The sequence below is a fragment of the Dipodomys ordii genome, unplaced genomic scaffold, assembly GCF_000151885.1.
Source record: "Dipodomys ordii isolate 6190 unplaced genomic scaffold, Dord_2.0 Scaffold86, whole genome shotgun sequence".
NCBI classification, from domain to species: domain Eukaryota; kingdom Metazoa; phylum Chordata; class Mammalia; order Rodentia; family Heteromyidae; genus Dipodomys; species Dipodomys ordii.
Window position 1 is genome coordinate 6,069,737 of NW_012267302.1, and position 21,068 is coordinate 6,090,804.

At 43.3% G+C, this 21,068-nt stretch overlaps 1 protein-coding gene across 2 annotated transcripts in view; it reads right to left on the reverse strand.

The window, feature by feature from the left end:
• Polr3a (polymerase (RNA) III (DNA directed) polypeptide A, 155kDa) overlaps positions 1-21,068 on the reverse strand; it is a 47,903-nt gene that overhangs the window by 15,356 nt on the left and 11,479 nt on the right. The window contains exons 10-21 of one of the 2 annotated variants that reach the window (XM_013025684.1): positions 20,575-20,716; positions 18,518-18,658; positions 17,837-17,906; positions 17,015-17,142; positions 16,732-16,870; positions 14,523-14,687; positions 11,523-11,695; positions 10,706-10,817; positions 9,724-9,842; positions 8,926-9,063; positions 3,753-3,923; positions 1,752-1,865 (exon numbers count right to left, since the gene is read on the reverse strand). In XM_013025684.1, the coding sequence (XP_012881138.1) occupies positions 1,752-1,865; positions 3,753-3,923; positions 8,926-9,063; positions 9,724-9,842; positions 10,706-10,817; positions 11,523-11,695; positions 14,523-14,687; positions 16,732-16,870; positions 17,015-17,142; positions 17,837-17,906; positions 18,518-18,658; positions 20,575-20,716 (1,612 nt within the window). The remainder of the gene's footprint in view (positions 1-1,751; positions 1,866-3,752; positions 3,924-8,925; positions 9,064-9,723; positions 9,843-10,705; positions 10,818-11,522; positions 11,696-14,522; positions 14,688-16,731; positions 16,871-17,014; positions 17,143-17,836; positions 17,907-18,517; positions 18,659-20,574; positions 20,717-21,068) is intronic. The other variant, XM_013025685.1, reaches the window with a different exon arrangement.

Here is a 21,068-nt window from a genome sequence, read left to right on the forward strand (position 1 = left end):
AAAATAAAGAAAAAGAGAAACAAAACTTGTAGGGAAAAAACAAAGGCACTTAACCTGAAGGCATGAAAACTTAGAAGGGACTTTTTAACCTTTCAGACCTCCACACAGGAGGACAGGGGTCATTTAACAGAACATTCTTTTTTTTGTTGTTGTTGGTCCTGGGGTTTGAACTCTGGGTCTGGGCCTTTCCCTGTACTCTTCAGCTCAAAGTGAGCACTCTATTGCTTGAACCACAGCACCACTTCTGGTTTTCTAGTGGTTTGTTGGAGATAAGAGTCTCATGGAGTTTCCTGCCCTGGCTGGCTTTGAACCGTGGTGATCCACAGATCTCAGCCTCCTGAGTAGCTAGGATTATAGGTGTGAGCCACCAGCACCCAGCTAACAGAATATTCTGATTTGAGCTTTGTTTCCTATTTTACCTCTGATAAGGGAAAGCTGTATATTCTCCTTGCCCTGTTGATCTTGTGCTATACGTAATTATAATCAGTGCATAAAGGTGATAGACTATTTACCTTTTGTGTAACCTTTTGCTTGATTCTAACCAGAATTATAAACACGAAAGAGGTACTTAGGCAACAATCAAAAGAATCTCAAAGGGTATCAAGGTCACAACTCCTAGAAAATGGAATGTTAACTCAATGATGTTACCAATGATGATGGGTTTGGCATGACTAGGGAAAATATGGCTGACAAATAAGAATGAAGGCAGGGTAACAGGGATAAGGACAGGGCTGAAAAAGGAAAAATTAGTTCTCAATGCATTTTTCTTCTAAGAGGGAGTTGTTTCTGAATAAGGCATGAGACAAACTATATTGGCTAATGAGATTTGCTGAGGCTATTTTTGAGCTTCTTAATAATTGAGCAATTGGGGTTAAGAATAAAGTAAGCTCTGATCATATAAAATTATATTTATCAAAATAAACTAAAAAAAGAATAAAGCAAGTTGAGTGCCAGTTGATCATGCCTCTAATCCTAGCTACTTCGGAGGCTCAGATCTGAATACTGAGGTAGGCAAGAAAGTCCATGAGATTCTTTTTTTTTTTTTTTTGGGGTCCAGCCGTGGGCCTGAACTCTGGGCCTAGGCGCTGTCCCTCAGCTCTTCAGCTCAAGCCTAGTGCTCTACCACTTGAGCCACAGCGCCACTTCCAGCTTTTTCTGCTTATGTGGTGCTGAGGAATTGAACCCAGGGCCTCATGCATGCAAGGCAAGCACTCTACCACTTAGCCACCTTCCCAGCCCTCCATAAGATTCTTATATCCAGTTAACCATCAAAAAGCCAAAAGTGCAACTGTAGTTCAAGTGGCAGAGTGCTAGGCTTATGCATAAAAGCTCAGGGACAGCACCCAGATCCTGAATTCAAGCCCCAGGACTAGCACACTCACACGCAAACTAAAACTGAACCTAACTAAACTAAACTAAGATAAAACCCCATTTATAAAATCTACTTGTCACCAAGTGAGATGGTTCATGCTGGTAATCCTCGTTACTTGGGAGTCAGGCAGAAGAATTAAGAGTTTAAGGCCATTCTGAACTACACAACAAGACCCAACAAAATATAGAAATCAAAAAGGGCTGTGGTTGTGGCAGGGCTCAACAGGAGAGTGCTTGCCTAGCATTCACTCTGGGCTTCATTCTCAGCCCTGGGTGGGGAGGGGGAGGAGAGGGAGAGAATCCACCGGCCAGCAGTAGGACAGGCAGTGCGCCCAGCCTCAGCCAAGCTGAGCGCAATGGCACCACCTGGCGGAGCATACCTGCAGGAAGCTGTCTTGGCAGCAGAGGAACTCGCTCTTCTTCATGATGGACTCGGTGGTCAGCGTGAGCTCGTTTTTACTGAGAGCAGGCTCACTCTGACAAGGGAACACTGCCTGCAGATCAAAGGCAACAGCATATGTGTGAAGGGGAGAGGAAGGAGGGGGTTAGTACTAGGTGAGGATTGTGCAAGAGATAAAATAGCACTCAGGACCAGCTTCTAGCAACCTGAGGCTTTTCTCAAACAAACTGTACTCTACTTTCACACAAAGAGGAAACCAGGTAACTGGTACTCCATCTTACATAAAGTTCATGCTACTCGATAGGTGCTGCTCTGGTATTACTCAACCTTCTTCCAAAGCAGGTGTGTATTAAACACATACACTGTTGTTTAAAAGAAATATATTCCAAGTTTGGTTAGGAGTTGGAGATATGTCTCAACTAGAGTGCCAGCCTTGAGTAGAAAAAAGCTGAGCAAGAGCCTGAGGCCCTAGTTCAAGCTCTAGTATAAGTGTGCATGAGTGTGCACGCATGTGCACACATGCGCGTGCAAGCGCGCATCAAGCTCATGGGATTGTGCCAAAGTTTCAATGGCTGCTTATCATCTTAGTGTGTGGGCAGACAATGGTGTATTTCCCCACTCTCTGATGACGGTTTGCCTCTATTGTTGATAGATCAGAAAACATTCTTGGCATACTTAGGCCACTCACGTAAGGCAAATTTCCCAAAGTGTAACTTCTGAGTTAAAAGTACATACCTAAATCCACATTAAAATTGACAAAGTACCCCCCAAACTACAACCCAACTAAGGTGCACTTAGAGTTTATGTTCCAACAGCCATGACTTATAAGCCTTGTCTCCAATACACTCTACTAGACATGAGAGACTTTGTGCCTCTTCCAATGCATTTTATCACTACCAGTACTAGACTTTTAAAATGAAAGAGTGCTCTCCCAGTTACTACTAGAAAATTACACAGAGCAATACAAAGAGAGAAAAGACACAAATCCAGTGCTTGGAGGAATGACTGAAGTATGAATCTGTAGTGATATTCCTAATGGTACTTATACCCTAAAAAAGCATCTTTAGAAGCTGGATACAGGTGGCTCAAACCTGCAACCCTAAACTACTTGGGAGGTTGAGATCAGGAGAATTGTGGTTTGAGGCCACCCCAGCCAGAAATCTACAATCTCCAAAAAAGACCAGGAGTGATAGTATGTGCCTGTCATTTTAACTATGGTAGGAAGCAAAAAATAGGATTGTGGTCCAAGCATGGACCTGGGCAAAAAGTGAGACCCTACTAAAAAATAACCACTGCAAAAAAAGGTTGGAGGTGTGGCTTTGTGGTGAGTATTTACCTAGCAAACATGGGCTTTGGATTCAAACCCATCCCTCCCACTCCCAGCAGCCAGGTGCTTACACCTGTAATCCTAGCTACTGAGAAGGCTGAAATCTGAGTATTGTGGTTTGAATCCAGTTCCTCCCCTCCCCCACCAATCTACACACACACACACACACACACACACACACACACACACACACACACACACACACACACACACACACACACAGAGTTTGGTGGTAGGCAAAGGAAGGGAGAGTATACATGAATGGAGGAATGGAGGGAGGAAGGGTGAGAAAATGCAGTTATTATATTCAATGTAGTATCAACTATGTAAATTGAGGGTAGGGACTGAACGGGGAAAGTAGTGGAGAACAAAGGAAGGGGTAACATTGACCAAGAAACACGGTTCTTATAATCTTATGGAATGTTACCCTTTGAATGATTAAACAACAGCAATAATAATAATGATAAATAAATAAAAATTATTAAAAAAAAAAAACAGAAGTGAAGGTATGGCTCAAGTGGTAGAGTGTTAGCCTTGAGCATAAAAGCTAAGGGAGAGTGCCCAGTCTCTGAGTTTAAGCCACAGGACTGGCAAACACACACACATAGAAAGAATCTCCAGAAACCCTCTAGGCCCAAATGGTATTAATCTTACCTTGATGTTGTCCAGAACTCTTTTAAATTCCAGAGGCTCATCTTTCCCCTCCATGGCTGCAGGATCTAAGCCATCGCCCCCATAGATGAACTGGATAATATCACCAGTGGAGCTTCGGACTGTCAGATCATATTGGGAGCAAAGGTCTTCCAGAGATTTGACCAGCCTTCTCTAAAGAAAAAAAAAGGAGAAAGCTCAGCTGCCCTTACAAGGCTGGTCATGTGTGCAGTGATGAGACTGTAACTCCAAGTTTCAAGGTTATAAGCTCTATCTATTTACTTGCTTTTGCAATGCTCAGGACCCAACCTGAAGCTCTGCACACTCTAGGTAAGCACTGCCACGGAGCCTCATCCCCAGGATACAGGTAGTTATCTTTGACTAGAAATCCCTTATGAGGGCTGGGAAGGTGGCTCAGTGGTAGAGCGCTTGCCTTGCATGCCTGAGGCCCTGGGTTCGATTCCTCAGCACCACATAAGCAAAAAGAAAAAAGCCGGAAGTGGCGCTGTGGCTCAAGTGGTAGAGCGCTAGCCTTGAGCTGAAGAGCTGAGGGACAGCGCCCAGGCCCAGAGTTCAGGCCCCATGGCCGGACCCAAAAAAAAGAAAAACAAAAAAGAAATCCCTTATGAGAGCTGGCTGCTGGTGGCTCACGCCTGTAATCCTAGCTACTCACCAGGCTAAAACCAGCCTGAGCAGGAAAGTCTGTGAGACTCTTATCTTTAATTAACCACCTGAAAACTAGAAGTGGTGCTATGCTCAAAGTGGTAGAGCACTAGCTTAAAGGAAAAGAGCTCAGGGAAATTGCCCAGGCCTGAGTTCAAGCCTGAGTTAAAAAAAAAAAAATCCCTTAAGACAATACCCTTGCTTGAGAGTAACAAGACCTCATTTGCCTGTGCTGTGAGCATCAGCACATGCTCCAACCTCCAGTGTCACAGTGCACTATAGAATACCTGCCATTTCAGGTGCTATCACAATACCAGATCTCTAACTCTACTACATAGCTTTAATAACAAAAACAGCTTAGTACTGGCACAAAAATGGACCCGAAGATCAATGGAACAGATTAGAAGACCCAGAAATAAAACCATACACTTACAGTTATCTGATATTTGGTAAGGGAGCCAAAAACATACAGTGAAAAAAAATAGTCTTTTCAATAATCGGTGTTGGGAAAATTGGGCATATATATGCAGAAAACTAAAGGTGGATCCCTGTTTGTCACCATGCACTAACTAATATCAATTCAAAGTGGCTCAAAGGCCTCAACATCATACCGGAAACTTTGAAACCACTGCAAGAGAGAGTAAGAGAAACATTAGAACTTACAGGTATAGGTAGAAATTCTTAAAGAGTCCCAGAGGCACAACAGATAGGAAAGACTTGTCAAGTGAGATTGTATCAAAATAAAAAATGTCTGCACAGGGCTGGGAAGGTGGCTCAGTAGTACAGCGCTTGCCTTGCATGCATGAGGCCCTGGGTTCGATTCCTCAGCACCACATATGCAGAAAAAGCCGCAAGTGGCACTGTGGTTCAGGTGGTAGAGTGCTAGCCTTGAGCTGAAGAGCTGAGGGACAGCACCCAGGCCCAGAGTTCAGGCCCCACAACAGGCAAAAAAAAAAAAAAAAATTTCTGCACATCCAAGGACATAGTTCCTCAACAGCCAAAAAACTGGGAGAAGATCTTTTTTTTGGGGGGTCGGGTCGTGGGGCCTGAACTCTGGGCCTGGGCACTGTCCCTCAGCTCTTCAGCTCAAGGCTAGCGCTCTACGACTTGAGCCACAGCGCCACTTACGGCTTTTTTCTTTTTGCTTACGTGGTGCTTGAGGAATCGAACCCAGGGCCTCGAGCATGCAAGGCAAGCGTTCTACCACTGAGCCACCTTCCCAGCCCTAGGAGAAGATCTTTACCAGCAATACATCAGACAAAGGTATAATATCCAATATATACAAGGAGCTCAAGAAACTAACCCTTCCCAAACTTAATAAACCAATCACTAAATGGGCAAGGGAGCTAAGTAGAGACTTCTCAGAAGAATGGCAAAGAAACTCATGAGAAAATGTTCATCATCCCTGGCCATAAAGGAAATGAATATCAAAACAACTCTGAGATTCTATCTCACCCCAGTTAGATTGGCCAATATTGTGAATTTGAAAAACAACAAATGTTGTCAGGGATGTGGGGGAAAAGGAACCCTACTGCACTGCTGGTGGGAATGTAAACTAGTATAACCACTTTGGACAGCAGTCTGGAGATTCCTCAAAGATAGAAGGACACTTGCATATTCATGTTCATTGTCGCCCTATTCACAATAGCCAAGATATGGAAACAGCTCCACAATAGATGAGTGGATCCAAAAAATGTGGTACCTATACACAATGGAATTTTACATAATCATTAGAATAAAATAATGTCATCTGCAGGGAACTAGAACAAATCATGTTAAATTAGGTAAGCCAAGCTCCAGAGAGACAAACGGCACATGTTCTCTCTGATCTGAGGAAATTAGATCTAAAATACACTGGGATATGATAAATTATACAGGATTCTAGATACTCACACACAGTAAAACCAGAAGAGACCAAAGACCAAACATCTTAGAAGAGAAACAGAAAAGTGTAATGCCTAAGTGCCTCTTCATATTTATATGAAATAATATACATACTGAAATGAAACAAGAAGCCTCTTTTTCTTTTCCTATAGGTTTTAGTTTCTGATGATTCTGTCTTCTTTTCCTTATGTCTGATGTATTCAAGTGTACATCTTTAGAAGCGCTGGGGGAAGGGGAAAAGGGTGAAAAAGTGTGGCTGTGGAGCTCAATAGACACTGATGCATGTGAACTATACAACTCATGGGTGGAGACGGGAGGAGGGACTGGGAGAGAAAGATGGAACCGAAGACACTGTATGAAAGGAAATGACCCATGTAACTGTAATCCCTCTGTACATCACCTCTATGGTAACAAAAAGAAATTAATTAAAAAAAAAAAAAGGAATATCTGCCATTTAAACCGCAATTACTTTCACCTCCCCAAGGGCTGGAAAACAGTTTCCTGAGGCCATTTTGCCTTCCCTTTCCTCCTCTCTAAGGTATAAATTCATGCAATAGTTTTTGGATTTCTAAAAACAAGCTAGGGCCCCTGCAGACTTCAACATGAATTAGAGAATCAGGTGTTGGTCCTTTTGTGGGACAGAGCAGTAAGAGAAAACAAGGACAGCATTTTGATTGAAGCAGAGGGCAGCAACCATTTCTCAAATCTGCGCAGAGAGAACCTACTAGCACTAGCCAGCAGTGAGATGATGGCTCAGTGCATGAGAGAAAAAAAGTGGGGAGGAGGGAGAAATTTTCCTCTAGGCAACTGAAAAAACCAAATTCCCTCATGCCAGAACTAATTTCTTCTAGGTTAACACACTGTTCTGGGAAAGTCATACTGTATACTTCAAAAAACAAAATCAAAACACATCATGGATAGAGTGGTAAAAGCATTTCACAGTCTGTTGGGTTTCTGACAAAAGCTGCACGCTGAAACTGAAGGGCAGTTTCCTATCATAATAAGGTGAGTAAGAGGACCAGATAATGACAAGGGAGGTGCAGAAGAATTGGGAACCAGGTGTCTACTGACTGTTTTCACTCTCACCCTCTTGATTGTTCTAGCCCATTTATACCTCTGGTTTACTCATCCTAGTTTCTTGTCTTACAAAAAAGAGCCATGCTTCACAGGGCAACAGAGAGGACACAAAGCAAAAGGAAGGTCAATTGGCAGAGTTAAAAACATTAAAAGCTTTGCTTTGTATGTCCCTCCCCCACAGTATAACCTCTGCTTTCACTGTATTTGATGTCGGTATAATTTGTGGAGGGGAAGGGGAAAAACAAGTCGTTTAAATAGGGATACAGGTGGACCCATTGCAACAATGAGAAGTACAAGTTGCTATGTCGAAAACGAACTTTACAACTTGGTGGGGGGTGGGATGGGGAGGATTGGGGAGCGGGGGGAGGATGGGAAGGGATGGGAAAGGGAAACAAAGGAGGAGGCTACAATGCTTGATAAGAAATATACTCATTATCTTGCCCATGTAATTGTAACCCCTCTGTACAGTATTTTCATAATAAAACAACAACAACAAAAAAAAACATTATAAGCTTTTGAAGGCTAGGGCTACTGCTCAGGGGTAGAGTGTTTGCCTAGCATTTGTGAGGCCCAGCATATGTGAATGTGTGTGTGTCTTTATACACACACACACAGCAGTTATTTATGCAGTAGGGAGCAGAAATGACAACCGGAGTCTGAAGAGTCCCACTGATGTGCTCTTATGAAGGAACTTGGAGGGACCAGTTTTTATTCCTCTGCCACTAGATACATATGTGACAAAGTTTGAGAAGCACAGGAACAGAAAACCCTTTAGTTTAGCCTTGTACCTCAGGACCTTCCATCCCATGGCTAAATATCTCTGGAAAAGCGGCACTGTTCACGTGTTCCAGCCTCCAGTGGGCCCTGGAGCCAATATGCATGGTATTAACAACTGACAGGATCATTGCCAGATGAGAGGCACTCACTACCTCCCCATTTTCATGTATTAGGTAAGAAGCAGACACAGGGAGGTGAAATGATGTATCCTGGACAACACTCCGTTATACCTTCTTATCTCAGGGAGCCCCGACCAGTGTGGCTCTTGCCTGTTCTATCATTCAAGGTACACCGCATGACTTGGGACCTATCACTGTTTTTTTTAAGTCAGGTGCGGGTGGCTCTGTAATCCTAGCTACTCAGGAGGCTGAGACATGAGGATCCCAATTCAAAGCCACCCAGGGCAGGAAAGTCCATGAGACTCTCATCTCCAATAAATTACTTAGAAAAGGCTGGAAGTGGCCCTGTGGCTCAAGTGGTAGACAGATAGCCTTGAGCAAAAGTAGCTCAGGGATAGCGCCCAGGCCTTGAACTGCTCTTCCCCCTCAAAAATCAATTTATTTAGCTTGTTTATTAGCTTACAATAGTTACACAGAGCAAGGTTTGGTTACTTTCACTGTCTTATTTCTTTTTGTTATTTATTTTCTGTATACAAGTAACTTTCAGTACAAAGACTAAATAAAATATTACTTATTACAAACACAAATACACTTAGCAGTCAAACCCACAGAGCTGTCCTGCTCTGCTGCTAATGACCTATATTTCTTCAGGTTACCTGCATGTATCCTGTTTCAGCTGTTTTTACGGCTGTGTCCACTAGACCTTCCCGACCGGCCATTGTGTGGAAGAAGAACTCGGTTGGTGTTAAACCGGAATAAAAGCTATTGGCCACAAAGCCTTTGGCAGCTGGGAGCTAGGGAGATTTAAAAAAAAAAAAATTAAGTTCAAGATCCATATCTAAAATCCATCCAAACCAAAAAAAAAAAAAAAAAAGTCCCACCTTTGGACTATAAACACCCAGCTAGAGTTCTTTATTAAATAGCAGGCATTGTACGCCTTGCCTAGAAGAAAAAAGGTTTGTATGGACCATCCTTGAAAATGCAGAGGGTGAGCTCTCAGAGGGGCCTGGCGCAGGTATCAAAGGCAGGCAAGTGGCTCAGGAAAGGGAAACCTGAACTCAGGCTGCTGGTGCAGAGACAGGCAAGCAGTAAGGACCTCAGAGGGCACCCCCCCTCTTCCTGGGAAATGACTTCCCTTAAGACATCCTTCCTGAGGGCCAGACCTGCTCTCCTCCAAATCATCACCATGTGTATGTAATGAACATGGTTTCTTCCTGGGACCCAAAAGATGCTCTGAAAGTAGACTGTAGTAATGATCACAAACTAAATGCACGAAGACACTGAATTGTGAGCAAATATGACAGACCAAATATATCTCAATATAGTGGTAAAAATTTACAGACCTATGCAAGTACTGCATGCAGTGGCCAACAGCCTTTGATCAGGATAGGTCTGAGTTCCTCAGAAGACAGTCCATGTAGGGGCCTTTCAAGTTCTGCTCCACTTGTGCTTACCTTTGAGTGTTTTTCAAAGTGAGGCAAGGACCTGTTTTCAAAGCCATCTGGCACTCGAGAGCCACTGATGGCTTGTTGTCCCACACAGGCAATCATCTGTGATATGTTAATGAAGGAACCTGGGGAGACAAGACAGGAGAATAATAGCAAGAATGATAAATGGAAGTGTAAGCACATCAGGGGGATAAAACAGGAGTATGACATAGCATAGCCCTCATCCTCAACAGGCTCACAGGCCAAGGGTGCTGAAGGACAGAGCCACAGCAAGGCAGGGCAAGGCAAGGCAAGGCGGAGCCGTCAGTCACAGTAGGAAGGTAGGGGAAGGGTGTAGGGTATGTACCAGGAACAGAAAAGCAGAACAACGGATATAGGCGGCAAAGTTAGAGCAGCTAGAGCTTTGTTAAAAAACAAAAACAAAAAGTCCAACTCTGGGCTGGGAAGGTGGCTCAGTGGTAGAGTGCTTGCCTTGCATGCATGAGGCCCTGGGTTTGATTCCTCAGCACCACATACACAGAAAAAGCTGGAAGTGGGCGCTGTGGTTTAAGTGGTAAGCCTTGAGCTGAAGAGCTCAGGGATAACACCCAGGTCCAGAGTTCAATTTCCATGACCGACAAAAAAACAAACAAAATCCCCCAAACTTAAAGAAACACAGGCCTACAAATTCTGAATCTGAATGAACATCATGAACCCCAGTGCTTTAAGGGTCTGGGTATCTACGAAATTAGAGAATTTGGCCACACCACTAAATATATACCACTGAAATAATCCCAAGTTGTTTTTTTTTTCAGGATGGAGTTTAGTCAAGTCCCAACTAGTTCCTCTAAAGAAGTCAAGTCTCCTCAAATGCAAATACTTAAGGTACTCGCTGCCTCTGACTAGATATGATATTCTCTTAAAGAAACGTGGAGCCAGCTTGGAGTTCCAGCTACCCAGAGGAGGTTTTCCTGGAAGCAGGGAGAGTACTCCACAGGGGCCCAGGCACCTTTGGAGCCACACAAGGCCATGGTGAGGGGGCTGTTGCTCTTGTCCAGCTCTCGGAGGCAGGCACTGCCAGCATGGTCTCGGATCACAGATAATTCCTTCAGGATCAGGGCCTGGGGAGAGAAAAGGAGATCCGTGGGTGTTGTGTTTACTGGCTGTGTGGCTTATAAATGTCCAGCCTGAATTTATACAAAACTTAAGAATATTTAAGCAAGATGTCAGATTTCTCATCAATAAAGGTTATAGAGTCTTAGAGGATCAAAATGCCCTAGCTATATAAACACTGCATTTTCTACAAGGTTCTGGCTTCACTGGTGAAGAATGGTACCAAAAAACCTCAACACTTCTTTAGATGGTCCACAAGGCAGAATGTATATTTTTTGTACGGTACTATGTACAATGTGCGTTAGTAGATATGGTGATTCTGACACCATTGTATGAGCCTTCTGCTAAGGGGCAGTGGGTGGTAAGGGATTGTCAGACAGGAGTGTCTCCTGTCTTGTTTCCAAGTTACTTTAATGACCACCCAGTCACAGAGCTGGGGAGCCACGGCCACTGAAGTAGTCACAGAGGGGCCTGAGAGTAAGATGGTGGTAACAGCAGACCTGTGTGGCCAAACCAACAACTGCACATTAACTTCCAGAAGCTGAAAGGTAGAAGAGAGCAAAGGCCCTGCCTGGTAAACAAGGGAGCCACCCAGCCAACTCAGCACCAGAGAGCCACTGCCTTCCTGCTGCTCTGTTACCTGGTCTCTGTGGCTCTGGCCCAACCCCCAGCTCACACCCCCTCAGCCACGAGCACCACAGGGCTAGTCTTACCTCTAGTGTTTCCTCAGCAGTGCAGCCAGGCTGCTGCTGTAGCTTGCCTGTGTTCAGGGCCTCGATGTACTCATCACATTTCTTGTAGCCAGCATTCAACAACTCATACTTGGCCTTCAGGAGTCCTTGGCCAGGGGTGACATCACCGATTCCAATAGAGAACCCGCGGTTAGCTGTAGAAGAGTTGGCAGACAGAGAAGGAAGAGAGCACAAACCTCATCAGTAAGGCTTCAAGGGAGAATACATCCATTACACAGAGTTTTCAGTGTACAGCAGGTCCCCTTGTCTGCCTGGAACTGCAGAGTACCAGACCCTACACAAGATACTATACATGTGTAACTGTCATAGTTTAACTTAAAATAGGCACAGTAAAAGAATAACAACTGCTTGGCACTGGTGGTTCCTAGTAATCCTAAAATCAGGAGGCTGAGATACAAGGATGGCGGTTTGAAGTCAGCTTGGGCAGGAAAGGCCATGAGAGTCTTCAACTAAGCACTAAAGATGCCAGAAGAGTGACATTGACTTATGGAATTGTAACCCCTTTATACAACTGCTTAATAGTAATCATCATCACCATCATCATCGTCATCATCGCAACAACTACAAGAAACCCACAAAAAATCATAAGTGGAACTGTGGCTCAAGTAGTAGAGCACTAGCCTTGAGGAAAAAAAGCTCAGTGTTGTGCCCAGGCACCAAGTTCAAGCCTGAGGACTAGCACCAAAAATAACAAGAACAAAAAAGAGATGATGATTAAACTAGAAAAATTGTAACAATATGCTGTTAAAAAGTTATGGATTGTGGTCTCTGTTTCCAAACACCTTATTGAGCTGGACTCTCCCTTTGTGAGACCACAGGTGACTGTGGTAACCAAGAAGCCAGACAGAGGCTCTGGGGAGAAGCCTAGGAAGTCCTTCTTTCCCTTCCTCTGTTAGTCCCTTTCTCCTCCCTCCTTCCTTTCCTGTGCTGGGGGCAGAATCCAGTGCTCAACTGCTGAGCTGAGCCTGGAAGGGCTCAGAAGAGATCACCAGGTTTTGTAGACATTGGGGAAGATAAGAAAACATGGTAGGATCTGGGTGAGAATATGCTCCAGCTCTTGCCTCTGTGGGAGATGGGAGCTCAACTCTCCCAGGAAAGGAGACAGCGGCACTGGATTCAGGGGGTACCATGTGCAGAAGGGACGAAAGAGGGTAAGCCCGTGTATTCCATGGTGGAGAGCCCTAAGCTTCCTTTCCTTATGAACTCTAGGCCCTGGACTCCTTGGGTAGGAGATTTAGAGTGAAAGTGACAGCTCTATAGAAATCAAGTGTAGAGAACAGTGATACTGACAGAGACACAGACACAGGCAGACCCCCTATAAGGAAGCTGGCTTTCAGATCAATAACACAAGAAACTGAGAAGCCCACTAACCAGTCAGCACTGCTTCTAATTGTTATTTTAGTGCCTCACACTGAAACATGGACAGTCATGGACCCCTGGACATTTCACAACAGTTCCTAACACTGAAGACAGCAGACAAGTATATAGGGAAAAAATTAAAAGGTGATAAAATCCAGAGGAGCAAATACAATAAAAACTAAATGTGATATTGCATCAGAGTAATAGAGAAAATACACTCAGAGATCAAGATAAGGCAGCCCAAAAGAAAATCCAAACCAAACAAGAAAGCTCCACTTACTAGCAGATAAGAATAATGAAAAAAAAAAAAAGATTGTAAATTAAGTATATGGTAGAGAAAACATTAAAAAAAAAAAAAAACAGAACAAGGGCTGAGTGCCAGTGGCTCACGCCTATAATTCTAGCTACTCAGGAGGCTGAGATCTGAGAAGCATGGTTCAAAACCAGCCTAGGCAGGAACCTCTGTGAAACTCTTATTACTAATTAACCACCAGAAAACCAGAAGTGGAACTGTGGCTCAAGTGGTAGAGCATTTGCCTTGAGCTGAAGAGCTGAAGGACAGTGCCCAGGCCCAGAGTTCAAGCCCATGAAATAAATAAATAAATAAATCAGATTAGTAACTTGTTCTATTAATCTATTATCTCAAGGAAGCTGAGGTCTGAGGATTATGGTTCAAAGCCAGCCTCAGTAGGAAAGAAACCCCAATTAACCACTGAAAAACCAAAAGTAGAGCTGTGGCTCAAGTGGCAGAATGTTAGCCTTGAGCAAAAAAAATCTCAGGGACAGCACCCAGGCTCTGAGTTCAAGCCCCAGGATGACACAAAAAGAAAAAAAATAAAAGAAAAAAAGGTTAAAAGATAAATCATAAAATAAACAGATAAAAGAGAAAAGAAGAAAATTAGAGCCATCAACCCAGGAACTCTAAAATGTAATTAACAGGAATTCCAAAAAGATAGGATGTGTAGAGAATATTATTAGAATAACATAAGAAAATATTTAGAACTGAAGGAGACATTGCTGCAAAGTTTATTATTACAATCAATGAAAAAAAGACACACACCAAGGGCATTCTGTTGTGAATCTTCAAAACAAGAGAAGATTTTGTTTCCAATTGGGTTATAAACTGAGGCAGTAGGACTGGCTGCACATATTAGCAGCAACAATGAGAGCTATAATGGAATATGATTCCTTCTAAGTTCTGAGAGAATATCACTATCAATCTAGAATTTATAGCAAGGCAAGGAGTACATCAATGAGGTATTGGGGGCATGAAGCATCTTGGACACATGACATGATCAGAGCATGAACAGAGAGAACGTGTGAGCACTGAAGGGCAACGATGAACTATCTGGTCTGGCCTCGAGAGAACTCAGTACTTCCAAGGTACAACCCTCTCTGGTAGGCAATAGGGAGCTACTGTAGATCTTGAAGAGAACGAAAAGTAAATTCAAACCTGCAAGCTAGTTAGTAATGAGGTAAGTTGATAAAAGCAAAATGCTTTAGCTTGGATCAAGTGTCCTGCCTTTTGCATTTATGTGAGTATGTGTTGAGTGTGGAACAAGAAACCCTGAGGGCTCCTTAGCAGGAGGCTGAGATACTCACACAGGTAGACGGGAGCCAGCCTGGCAAGCCGTGACATTGCATCAGCTGCTTCATTCTGCCCCCAGTCTCGCAGCAAAATGTAGAAGATATTGTTTTTGGACCCTGATCCCAGGGTTCCTTTGTCCATGCTACCACTCATCAACTCGCTGTTCTGGATTGTAACATCTGGAAAAACAATAGTAATGATTCATTTCAACAATTGTTTATTACTCTCTCTCATTTCAAATGAATCGAGGCAATTGGGAAAAACTTTTCCACACTTCATGTTAAAGCAAAACCAACAGGAATTCTATTTAAAGATTTTCGTAGGGACTTGTGGAAAGTATGAAAGTCCAGTCAGCTAACCTGTGGGGACAACCCTGGCATGGACTCATGACCCTCACTCTTCTCATCAGTGATTGAGAGACGATAGCACCAAACACATGTTGTCTGCGATGGGATATTTAGAGCATCAGATGAAAGTGCTTATGGCAAAGTGCTTTGTAAACTGTAAAGCAACTTGTTATTCACAAAAATACTGAAAGCTAACAGAGGCATTGTCATGAATAACCTAAATGGAGATGAAATAAAATTAGACTCTTGAAAGAAACAAAAATAGTTCCAAAGAAGCTGCAAGGAGCTCATTAGTAAATGGGCACTCGGGTTGTGTGAGGCCCTGATTCTGAACTTCAACAATGTGAATGTGAGAGAGAAAGAGAGGAAGGAGAGAAGAAAAGACAAGGGAATTTTTCTTTTTTTGGTGCTAGGGAGTAAACTCAAAGTTTTGTACATGACAAGCACCACCACACCCACTCTATCCTGAGCTTGGCTCCAGGGAGAATATATATGTATTTATATGTGTACAACTGTATGTGTACACACACACTACTTTTAGGAAGCATATTTTCAAGGGAACAAACCTTAGGAAAGCCAGTTCCCTTCAAAATACTAGAAGACATCTGGATGTTGTTGGCACAGTCTTATAAATCTATCTATTCAAGAGGCTGAGATCTGGACAGAAGTTCAAAGCCAGCCTAAGCAGACAAATCAGAGACTTTTACTTTCAATTAATCAACAAAACTTACAAGTGGAGGTGTGGGTCAGGTGGTAAAGCACTACTCTTGAGTGAAAAAGCTAAGCAAGAGAGAGAGATAAGGCCCTGAGTTAAAGCACCAGTAACTGTCACAAAAAAAAAAAAAGCCAACAACAAAACCCAACAAAATCAAACCCCAAAGCAAACAATAAAAAACAAACAAACCCAGAAGGCAGTTGAAATTCTACCCTTTAGCAAAGCATGAAAATCCACTTTAGCACAGTTTCCTACATTTTTTCTAATATCAAGGCTGTGTTAGAAAAGTCCATTCTACATCAGTAATGCCCATAGTAGCCTATTAGGGGATGGCTTGATAGTGAACTGGGGTGATATAAGGCTCTTTCCCCAGAAGGTAACAAGTGGATACTGGTCTGTGAACACACTTGGGGTTGTACTATTGTGGACAGTCTCAGATGACTTGCATTTAAGTTCTTCATGTCATCAAAAGCTTACTATTAAGTTGAGACAGGTAAAAAAGATATTAGTCTTGGGGGTATAACTTGGGGGTAGAGCATTTGTTTAGCATCATGCACAAATTTCATCTTCAGCACCCAAAGAAAAAAAAGCTCTTGGGGCTGGGAAAGTGGCTCAGTGGTAGAGCGCTTGCCTTGCATGCCTGAGGCCCTGGGTTCAATTCCTCAGCACCACATAAGCAGAAAAAGCCGGTAGTGGTGCTGTGGCTCAAGTGGTAGAGCACTTGCCTTGAGCTGAAATGCTCAGGGACAGCACCCAGGCCCAGAGTTCAGGTCCACAACCAACAACAGCAACAAAAAAGCTCTTGTGGTATTTATTAGTTGTGTTTTTAGACACTAAATGCATTTGGACATAGAGAAACAAATAATATGATTTAAATAACAGGACCCTTGTTGCTGTCTCCCCCAGAAAGTTTAAGATAAAAAGAGTCACTTGAGAAGAATGCGCTTCCCACTAGAACTCACGTCTGTGTGATCTCCACCTTTAAGAGAAACAGGGCATTAAACCCGAGACAAGAAATACCAGCTGCAATGTTCTTGAAGAATAAGCCTCCTGCGAGGGGCCTTGGAGGCATACTGGATTTGCTTGCTGAGTCTAACTACCCAGAGCAGCTCAGTCCTGGCCACATGCTCTTCCCTCCACAGCCCAGTTCCTCCTACTCACAGGAATCATTGACACACAGGTCTTCCCCCTTGCCACAGTACTGCTTGCCCTTGGTTCGGAGGTTGGCCCTCACAGGATTGTCATCACTAGGTCTGAGGATGACACTGAAGATCTGCTTTCCAGTCCACAGGGTGACAGGCTGCGGGAGGAAGGAAGCCAGAGATTCAGGGACTGAGTTTGACACCTAGTGATTGCCTGCCACTGACTTAGCCACATGGACAACCAAGTACACAAAGGTACATACCCACCCACCCACCCACACACTCACTCCTCCCACACATACCTTTAATATCGTAGGGGGTGGCAGGCGCACTTTAATTTTCTCATCTTTGCCAACTAATATTGAAGCAATGATTTGGCAAGCTTTGGCTCGGTCAAAGAAAGTGTCCTTGAGGGTAAGAAGATAGGCACCTGAGAGTGTAAAGAACCAACACAAAAATTAAAAACCCAACACTGGGAAACACCCACAAAATTTTAACTTTCACATAAAATGAGGCAATTTCTAATAAATTAAAACATACAAGCCAGGTGCTGGTGGCTCACACCTGTAATTCTAGCCACTCAGGAGGTGGAGATCTGAGGATCATGGTTCAAAGCCAGCCCAGGCAGGAAAGCCCATGAGACTCTTATCTCCAACAAACCACCAGAAAACAGGAAGTGGTGCTGTGGCTTAAGTGGTAGAACGCTTGCCTTGAGCTGAAGAGCTCAGGGACAGAGCCCAGGCCCAGAGTTCAAGCCCCACGACTGACAAAACAAAACAAAACAAAACACATAACTGCTCACTATGGGTATAGCTGAAGTGGTAGAATAGTTTCTATCAAGCATAAGCCCTGAGTTCAAATACTAGTACACCATCAATCAAATATACAGCTGCTTACTGGCTCTCTCATCCCATAAATGTCTTTGTCTTACTCACTGCTGCTTACTGACCGAAACAGGATTCTAGGCAAAATACTAGAAAATGCCCAGCCCATGCTGGGATTGCAAAATACCTCAAATAAGTACATGAGCCAATGCAATGAACAAACAGCAAAATGAGTCATTATTACAAGAATCACTGTGCTCCAGTCAGAACTCTCCTTCCCCATGAATCCCACAAACTCACCCGTTAGAAAATCCTGAATAGCAGCAATGAGGGGCTCCCCATTCCGTGGGGTTACAAGATTAGCTTTGGTCTGAAGGAAAAATAGACACAACAAGTTAGCCACACTTATGCAGCCGGGAGATTGGTATCACCAAGTTTTCAAAACTGTAGTGCAGAAATAGCTGAAAGAAAGGCTGAGAAATGGGAACCCTAGCGCCTCACTAACTCCCAGTTCTTTCCTGAGGGGAGGCAAAAAAAAAAAAAAAAAAAAAAACACTAGACATGAGCCAGGGTGGGTGGGGTGAGAGCACAAAGCCTCGAATCAACCCCCACTACCAGGAAAAAAAAATTAGTATCACCAAAAAACAAAACAAAAACCCCACTTGTATATGAAGATAGCACATGAAACCCACCACTATTGCTTTGAAAGTAGAGGGAAGAAAGCGGGAATAAGGATGTATTATAAAGGGAGTGGACAGGTTCAAAGCTGTAAGCAGAAGCTGAGACTGGGATGTCCTGAGTCCAAGCCTCAGTATGAGCCCCCCCAAAAACAGAAAGGAAGGAAGGAAGGAGAGAGAGAACCAGATGAAACAATACAGGCAGTACTGGCACACTTATGAACATTTTAAAGCCTGTTTCCTTGGCTATCACAGGGGATCTGCTCTCCTCTGCACCAAAGCCAGGCCACAGCACACTACATACCCCCATGAGAACAAGGGCCTCTGCTTTGGCTTCTTCGGTCTGAGGCAGATGAAGGTTCATTTCATCACCATCGAAGTCTGCATTGTAGGGTGTGCAAACACATTCATTGAATCTGAAGGTCCGGTGAGGCTTGACCCTGGCCTTGGGAACAGCACAGAAAACGAGCAGGAATAGGATTTAGGCATGCATATAAAAGCTTCTATTTCAAACCATTTTTAAAAAAGTCTCTTCCTAGAAAACTGAACACGTTAAAGAAATAAATTTCTAATATCATCTGTCAGGATTGTATATGTGTATACCTATTATAGCCTCAAATTCAAAATGGGCTTACTACTGTGAGGCAAATATGTACACAGGAGTCCATAGTTCCCTCTTACCAAAGATGTCTGGCTTTGCATTTGAAAAAGACTAATAATACAAGCTGATTAAAATACCTGACTAAATAACCCTCCTGGATATTAGAGCAATGGGAAAAGAAGAAATTAAAACAAAGTAGAAATGCCAGGTAATTGGAAAGTAAGCAAGTACCATTTTCTTACTCCCCAATCTGACTGGAGGAAAAAGAATTAGCATCAAAACAAAGAATTTTTTTTCTTCATTATAAGAATCCCAGATAATAAACGTGCCAAGAAAGAAAAATTATTAACTAGGGCTGCATCTTGAAGCATGAAACACCTGATAGCTAGCCTCCTTAAAGCATCACTAAAAGTGGGTCAGACTCCATGTGCTTCCTTAAGAAGCCTAGGAAGAGTTGGCACCATCCAGGGTTCTTCAAGGCCACAAAATAGGCCTTGAATCTGCACACACCTTCAGACTGCAACTTCCCACCTTACAGGACTAAAAGAAATAAAACACTTGATGCCACATGTGTACAGGCTGGAACAAATATGGGACAAATGACCCAGCTTCCTCAACAATGATGCTGGCCTTTTTTAAAAGGAAGAGTACATCTGTTCAGGACAATGGAGGCTAAGGAATATGTCAACTAAATGCACCATGTACACCTTGCATCCTGGATCAACAAACCAAATGTAATAAGGCATATCGGAAACATCTGAGGAAATGTGTGTGTGAACTAGGGGCTACAGAGAACAAGAAATGGCTGTTCATTTTGTTCGGTATGACTAGAGCCCTGTGGGCTAGTTTTCTGACAGTGTAAACTGAAAACAAAGAAAAAAGACACAGCATATGGGTTTGTCAAGGAGGGAAGAAAAAGGAGGCTGAGAGTAGTGGCATAGGCCTATAAGGGCAGCACTTGGGAGGCCAATGAAACAGGATTGCTAGTGTCTTCAGGATACATGATGAAACCCAGACTCAAAACACTAAGGGCTAAAATTGAACTATGTAACTTGTGGGTATGGGAGATGGAGGAGATCAATGGAAGACAAGACACTGATCAAGATGCATTATAATAATAAACTGACTTGCTGAACTAAAACCCCTTTGTACAGCTACTTAAAAAAATGCAAACAGGGCTGGGAAGGTGGCTCAGTGGTATGCTTTGCATACATGAGACCCTGGGTTCAATTCCTCAGCACTACATGAATAGAAAAAGCTGGAAGTGGCACTGTGGCCTTGAGCAAAAACAGCTCAGGGACAGCGTCCAGGCCCTGAGTTGAAGCCCCAGGACTGGCAAGAAAAAAAAAAAGTAAGCAAACAAAAAAATCCCACCAAAGGTTGAGAATTATAGCTCAATGGTAGAATTCTTACCTAGCATGTACCAGGTCCTGGGATTAATCCCAGTACAGAAGAAAAAGAAAAACAAATGTAGCTATAGCAAAAATCTTGAAAATTATCACACATTGAGAACAGAAATATTTGAATTCATTGTACTCTTCTTTTTAGTTTTAGGCTGAAGGCACGGCTCTGTGGTACAGTGCCTGTATAGCAAACATAATCCCTCAGTTCAAACTGTAGTACTGCCACCGAAAAAAGAAGTTTACAAGTTCTGACGGCATGAGATTTTAAGCAACTTTAATTTTGGGTGTTTAGTACTGCATTAAAAACACACAACCAGTTTGCACTCTAGAGATAACAGACTGCAGTCCCACACTCACCAAGTGGGCCATGATGCTCAGTTTGTGCAATGAGGGCTGCCGGTTGAACAGCACCACGTCTCCATCAATAAGATGTCTCTCCACAATGTCGCCAAACTTGAGTTCCTGAGCCATCTTTTCCCGATTTCCGTATTTTAAAAACCTGAATGTGCGGTGATAAACATGACCTGTTCAATCAGAGTTTTCCCACCAATTTCTCCCACTTTAGATGAGGAGTCAAGCTTGACAATGTTTAATCACATCTCACCAGGGCTTTTTTTCAAACATTCTCCTCAAAATTTAAGATGCTCCCTGTCCTGCTTTTCTGACAGAGGGTCTCTCTGCCCAGGCTGGCTTAGAATTCGCTATCCTGCTACATCAGCCTCCTCCTGAGTGCTGGGATAACATGTTTGCCACCAAGTTCTATAAACACCTCCATTTTAAAGCCATAGTGTTGGGGCTGGGAAGGTGGCTCAGTGGTAGAATGTTTGCCTCGCATGCATGAGGCCCTGGGT